General features: G+C 32.9%; 1 protein-coding gene across 1 annotated transcript in view; it reads right to left on the minus strand.

Annotated features, from left to right (window-relative positions):
- Window positions 1–7,082, minus strand: part of LOC136025460 (AF4/FMR2 family member lilli-like) — a 26,565-nt gene extending 19,483 nt beyond the window's left edge. Inside the window, exons 1-3 of the mRNA XM_065701492.1 lie at window positions 7,060–7,082; window positions 2,375–2,569; window positions 684–753 (exon numbers count right to left, since the gene is read on the minus strand). Of these exons, the coding sequence (XP_065557564.1) occupies window positions 684–753; window positions 2,375–2,569; window positions 7,060–7,082 (288 nt within the window). The remainder of the gene's footprint in view (window positions 1–683; window positions 754–2,374; window positions 2,570–7,059) is intronic.
- Window positions 7,083–7,710: the final 628 nt, after the last annotated feature.

Below are 7,710 nucleotides of genomic sequence, written 5' to 3' on the forward strand. Positions count from 1 at the left end.
GAAACAAGCTTAAATGTCAAATGTTTCAGGCGAAGGAGGGTAATGCTCTTTTTGATATCTAAGAGAGCCTTGTTTTAAGCATGCAGGATAACTTTGTGCATTTAACTTGAGGAGATTGTACTCTGAATAAGAAACGAGCTTTTGACTCACTTTGTGTTCAAACCTCCCAAAAAAATTGTGGATGCTGGTGAAGTTTGTCAGACTCCAAATACTTTTATTTCATATTAAACGTTAATATACTTTTCTCAACTGAAAGTAAGAAGCAAAACTAAAACATATTTCTGAGAGAAGGCAAATATTTTTTGTTAAGAGTATAGTTTTAGGGGTGTTTGAAAATATAATCTAAAATATAACAAGTTTTTCTCAAATGAAGGTGCAGAGAAGTGTTAAAACTTATAATGAACATAAGTTATTTTGTAAATCATGGGAGGCTAATCACTACTGATTCTCCCAAACTTTACGGTAAGGTTTGAAGTTGTTTCTTAGTTCTTTATGCAGTCGTTCTTTAAGAATGATGCGAAAACACAAGACGTGTTGAGACGAGCCTTACGCACATTTAGACCACTAGCTATTTTCTTAACCTTTTCTTATGGATTCATCTATATAGCTAAAAAAAACATTTCCAGGTTTATATTAATGTAAATTGTACATTTACTACCAAAAACTGTACAGTACCTCAAGACCAAGAGCATGGAGAGATATTTTCCTTGAGACTGGCTGCATTCCTGATTTTCAAATTTCTTAGAAATCCATCTAAAAAAAAATTCAAACCATGAGAAAAACAGCTATAATAATTATAAATAGTTAAAATATACAGCAGTTATGGGGTTACAAGCATCGAAATAAGCGGAAATCAAGAACCAAATAAGGGAACAACAAGAGCTCCCCCCAAAAAACATAATGTTTTTATTGGTGGTGAGCCAAAACAAAAGCCTGAAATATCTTAGATTAAAATTTTAGGTATAAGAGTTTCCAGTTCAATTCTAATTTTTTTGTTCTGGAAAGCAACAGACAATGTGACTTGAGAGAATTTAACAGTCTATTTTTAATTAGTACCCGCCGAAATTCAAGGAAATTATCCATGTTTCTCAAAGTCGTAGGTAAACAATTCCATGCATGACGACGAATTATATCGGACTGTCTCGTAGAATGTGTATGAACATGACTTTCTAATTCAAACATACTTTTAAAACATATTGGTAAACAATTTTGAAAATATTTATATATAAACAGGCTTTGATAAAAAGTAATAAGTCCTGCTAAAGGCAAGATTTTGCAATATATACCTCTTTGGTACCGAGTCTTTAAAACCTACACCACATAACACTCGAAGCGCTTTATTCTGCAAAACTCGAATATGATGGAGATGAGAAGGAAATGAACTACCCCAAGCATTACAACAATATAGCAGATAAGGATGAATTAAGGAATAATACAGTGTTCTTAAAATATCTCTTGGGAAAACTGTACTTCAGCTTTTTTTAAAATGCCAACATTCCTAGCGAGTTTAAGACTAATATAATCTATATGTTCTCAAAAACTGAGACATTCATCAATTAATGCTACAATTTGTTCTTAAAGTACTTATATCAGCAATATTAAGTCTGTCTATCCAAGGGTAATAATTTGAGCTCCTACCATACAATAAAAAGCAAGATTTACTATAATTCAAATTTAACTTATTAAGCTTCATCCACTTTTGTACAAACTCCAGACAAGAACTAATACGACACAACAGCTGAATTCCTGTTTGTGCAGCCACAGTTATATGAGTGTCATCCGCAAAGCTGGGAACAATTACTTTTTCATGTGGTAAAATTGCAAGTTGTGCTCTATCAGTCAAAGGCCAGTTGCTTCAAGTTCTTTTATATCCAAGAATAATAAATTCAAGGTCTTACTTTTTCAGTTGAATAGTTCTTGATCCACTGGCCAGAGATTATTTGTTCTTTTTCTTAAGTTACAAAATCTGTAATTTGGGGACGAGAAGGAGAAATAAATTTGAAATTTAAAGGGACTAAGCTGGAAATTTAAATCAGAATAAAAGTTTAAGTTGTCATTGAATTTTTTTCTTTTTCTTTGTGATCTTCTTACTTTATACTTTGTCGAAAAGATTTTTTGTGTATTTTAAATGCAGTAAAAATAGATACGGAACATTCTAATGCAGGCGTTATTTTTTTTTTAACGAAATCATGTTTTGAATTGTAAAATCATTCCCATTATTTTTAGCAATGAGTCAGCATTACGGCTAGCTATTACATAAAATAAAAAACACTTATAACTAGAGAACATAATTTTGACTCATCAGGCAATTATGTAAATGGTGCTCACTCCTTTTAGAAATAATTTGGCAGAAAGTTAACAAGAAAAAACCTACTTGATCAATTTTCTTGCTTCCTTGTAGCTACTTTGAGCTTCTTTACTGCATGGTGTACCTGGATGGTCTATAAATAGTCCAGCCACAACAAAATGCATCGCAGCCTTCAAATAGAATATGAATTGCTGGACTATATCGCTTTCTTTATCAGCTAAAGCAGTCAGTTGAATGGCGGTTTTAAAATGAATCTGGCCGCTGTAATTAATAAAATAAATAAAATTATTCTGTAGCAAAAGAAGATCAAATATTGAAACAATAATTCTCGTAAGAGGCAGTGTCAAATAGGTAATGAAATTGCTTGATGAGCGAGTTTTGGGTTTTGCGAGAATTAGAACCTGTTCAATGGGGTATTTTGCTACATACATTCTAAGCTTCTTTCAATTGATAAACAACAATGCCCTCAAACACAAAGTAAATTGTTTTGGCATATTAAAGCGAAAAAAGTATCTATTTTAAATGAAAACATTGATTGTTACTTTATGGCACATATTAAACCAAATACATCAGAACAGCAAAATAACATGATATACCCCCTCCTAATATTTTCCAATTGACAATAAGACATCAGGAGGACAATCAACAAGTTCATTTGATTTATACATTTTAAATTAAATAAAAAAACAAGTTTTTTGAAATTAAAGTAAGGAGCGACATTAAAACTTAAAACGAACAGAAATTACTCCGTATATGAAAGGGGCTTTTCCTCCTTGACGCCCCGCTCTTTACGCTAAAGTTTTTTATTGTTTTAAAAAGTAGAGTTGCGAGAAAGAATCAAACTTTAGCGCAAGGAGCGGGGAGTCGAGGAGGAAAAGCCCCTTTCATATACGGAGTAAATTCTTTTCGTTTTAAGTTTAAATGTCGCTCCTTACTTTCATTTCAAAAAACTTGTTTTTTTTATTTAATTTCTGAAAGTTTTTGAATTAATGCATGTCTGATTTTGGCTCTCCGTACATAAATTATTAAAATGGAATTTGCAAATTAATTCTTTTTTTGGCTAAATGGCTTTCTCTTAGTTTTGATTAGACGATTTTGAGAAATAAGGGGTGGGGAAGGAGGCCTAGTTGCCCTCCAATTTTTCGGTTACTTAAGGCGACTAGAACTTTTAATTTTTAACGAATGTTTTTATTAGTAAAAAATATACGTAACTTAAGAATTAACTTACGTAACAAACTTTTATATTCTTATATTTTTGATTATATATATGAGGGGGTTTGTCCCCTCGTTAATACCTCGCTCTTCACACTAAATCTTAAGTTTTGTCCCAATTCTTTATGAATGACCCTGAATCCGAAAGGCCGTAGAATAAATAGTTGAAATTACTAAAAATAATTTAGCATAAATAGCGGAGTATTTATCTCCTCCTAAATACCTAGCTCTCTATGCTAAAGTATTTTTAGAACCCCTCATATGCGTAATAATCTCTGTTCGTTTTAAGTTTTAATGCTTCTCCTTACTTTCAATTGAAAGAAACTTTTTCATGTTTATATTCTCATTGTTTTTTTTTATAGTCATCCTAGAAAATCCTGCGCCCTTTTTATTGAATTTCTCTTCCCCCATGAAATGATCCTCCAAGGAAAGATCCTCCCCTGAACCCCCTCCCCTGAACCCCACATTCAAACCAAAAACAAATCCCCCTGAAAACGTCGGTACACTTCCCAATAATCATTACTGTATGTAATTAAAGGAACAAAAAACTAGTTTTTTTACTGTAAGTAAGGAGCGATATTAAAACTTTAAACGAACAGAAATTACTCCGTATATGAAATGGGTTGTCCCCTCTTCAACGTCTCCCTCTTTACGCTAAAGTTTGACTCTTTGCCACAATTCTACTTTTTAAAACAATTAAAAGCTTTAGCGTAAAGAGCGAGGTTTTGAAGAGGGGACAACCCATTTCAAATACAGAGTAATTTCTGTTCGTTTTAAGTTTTAATGTCGCTCCTTACTTACAGTTGAAAAAACTAGTTTTTTTCCTTTAATTTCTGAACGTTTTTGAATTAATGCATGTTTGATTTTGGCTCTCCACTATAGGACTTGTCCAATCTTATTGAATTTTTTGTATTGAATCAGATTAACAGATTATTAGAATGAAATTTGCATATTAATTCCTGTTTTGGCTAAATGGCTTTCTCTTAGTTTTTGATCAGACGATTTTGAGAAATAAGGGGTGGGGAAGGAGGCCTAGTTGCCCTCCAATTTTTGCGGTTACATAAAAAGGCAACTATAACTTTTAATTTTTAACTAGCGTTTCTATTAGTAAAAAATATACGTAACTTAAGAATTAACTCACGTAACAAACTTTTTTATTCTTATATTTTAACTATGTATATAAGGGGGTTTGTACCCTCGTCAATGACTCGCGCTTTACACTAAATCGTAAGTTTTGTCTCAATTCTTTAAGAATGACCCCTGAATCAGAAAGGCCGTAGAGTAAATAGTTGAAATTACTAAAAATACTTTAGCATAAAAAGCGAGGGATTTATCTCCTCCTAAATACCTCGCTATTTATGCTAAAGTATATTTAGAGCCCCTCATATTCGTAATAATCTCTGTTCGTTTTAAGCTTCAATGCTACTCCTTACTTTCTCCTTAATTGAAAAAACTTTTTCATGTTTATTTTTTTATTGTTTTTTTTTTATAGTAGTTTTAGAAAATCCTGCGCCCTTTCCATTGTATTTCTCTTCCCCCACGACATATTTCTCCAAGGAATGATTTACCCACATATCCCCCTCCCCTCAGCCCCACTCCCAAAACCAAAAAAATCCCCCTGAAAACGTCTCTACACTTCCCAATAGCGATTATTATATGTAAACACTGGTCAAAGTTTGTAACTTGCAGCCCCTCCCCCAGGGACTGTGGGGGAGTAAGTCATTCCCAAAGACATAGTTATTATGGTTTTCGACTATGTGGAACAAAATGGCTATCTCAAAATTTTGATACGTTGGCTTTGGAGAAAAAATGAGCGCGGGAGGGGGCCTAGGTGTCCTCCAATCTTTATGGTCACTTAAAAAGGGCACTAGAACTTTTCATTTCCGTTAGAATGAGCCCTCTTGCAACCACTTGTTCGATATGATCACCCCTGGAAAAAAAACAAAAACAAAAAAAAAACAAACAAACACGGATCCGTGATCTGCCTTCTGGCAAAAAATACGAAATTCCACATTTTTGTAGATAGGAGCTTGAAACTTTTGAAACTTGAAGATTCTATGACTTTTACGGGGTGTTTCCCCCTATTTTCCAAAATAAAGCAAATTTTCTCAGGCTCGTAACTTTTGATGACAAAGACTTAAGTCAATTAAACTTATATATTCGAAATCAGCATGAAAATCCAATTCTTTTGATGTATATTTTAGCATTAAAAATTCTGTTTTTTAGAGTTTTGTTTACTATTGAGCCGGGTCGCTCCTTACTACAGTTCGTTACCACGAACTGTTTGAACATTGGTCAAAGTTTGTAACTTGCAGCCCCTCCCCCAGAGACTGTAGGGGGTAAGTCATCCCCAAGGACATAGTTAGTATGGTTTTCGAGTATGCGGAACAAAATGGCTATCTCAAAATTTTGATCCCTTGACTTTGGGAAAAAAATGAGCGCGGGAGGGGGCTTAGGTGCCCTACAATTTTTTTGTTCACTTAAAAGTTCACTAGAACTTTTTATTTCCGTTAGAATGAGCCCTCTTGCAACACTCTAGGACCACTTGGTCGATGTGATGACCCCTGGAAAAAAAAATAAAAAAAAATAAACACGCACCCGTGATTTGTCTTCCCACGTGATTTGTCTGAAATCCCACATTTTTGTAGACTGGACCATGAAATTTTTTCTATAGGGTTCTCTGATACGCTGAATGCGATGATGTGATTTACGTTAATATCCTATAACTTTTAGGGGGTGTTTCCCCTATTTTACAAAATAAGGCAAAATTTCTCAGGCTCGTAACTTTTGATGACAATGACAAAATTTGATGAAACTTACATATTTAAAATCAACATAAAAATCCGATTCTTATGATATATCTTTTAGCATCGAATTTCCATTTTTTAGAGTTTTGTTTACTATTGAGCCGGGTCGCTCCTTACTACAGTTCGTTACCACGAACTGTTTGATTACGAATTAGTTATCCTCTGCACGGAGATTCAAAATATTAATAAATAACCTTGAAAATTAATTAATTTATAAATTTTCGATTATATTATATAACATATTGTATTACATAAAATATTACTCTGGCTTAAAAAAATATTGGAAGAATAGGAAGAAAAGTCTGCGAACTAAAATTAGAATATTTCAAAGCTAAGATGATGAAGGACATCTCTGATGTTTTAAAAAAGAATTGGGTAGGATTGTCTTGAGTACCCGACTGACGGCAATTTTTTGAATAGCAGACTAGAGTGTATAAGATTATAAAAGTGTTGGGCTTACTCCTGAATGCTCCAGTACTAAACAAACATATTTACCCTAAACTAACATGTACCCGTCATTAAAAACCATTATGTATAAGTATGTTCCTGAAATTTAGATTTTTGCATCTTCCACGCCCTTGGCTAATCTTTTGATACGTATTTCAATATTTTTCTTGGGTTCACATTATTTATACTAAGCTTCATTTTTAACTGAATCTGAGTTAAATCTTTAAAACCACTAGGATATTTTTTCGAGAAATCTCCTAAAAATTGTTCAAGTAATCTACTCACCCTTTAAATGTATAAATACACATTTTTGTTCGGATAATTCCCCTTCTCACTCAAGCAAGAAGTAAGACCCCTGTTAGTATATATTTTTTTTTTAATTTTTCAGACCTATTCTTCTTAACTCCCTTTAGTGCAATCCTTCCTTCCTCACTCGGCAAACCCTAGCTATAATTTGTCAAAATTTATTTATACATCAACCTCACTTTTCTTACAAGAGGCTATTCAATCGATAACTTTCATCTTTCTTTGTTTAAATTAATTTCGTATTTCAAGTATTCTATCTGTTTTTACGCATCTGACTTTTTTTTATCACTTCATTATTACTTATTTCCAACCCCATTAATGTCGCTTCCAAACTTTTCGTTCAATATTTATATAATAATTCAGACTTTACAGTACCTTTTGTGTTTTTCTGGACGTTTTTCTCCTTGACGTTTTGAATGGACTGGGTTGGCTGAGTCACTTCCTAAAATACAAATTTTTTTTAACCAAAAGGAATACTTCCTTAACGAACTAGTTAATTTATGCCTCATTTCTCTCCACTGATTTTAATTGTTTAAGTTTATTTAACTAGTTTATTAATAGCATACCATAAGTTAAAAGAATGTTATTCAATTTGTTGACATCAAAGCCGAATTTTCTGCAATTTCATTT

Source organism: Artemia franciscana, chromosome 3, assembly GCF_032884065.1.
Source record: "Artemia franciscana chromosome 3, ASM3288406v1, whole genome shotgun sequence".
Lineage (NCBI taxonomy): Eukaryota > Metazoa > Arthropoda > Branchiopoda > Anostraca > Artemiidae > Artemia > Artemia franciscana.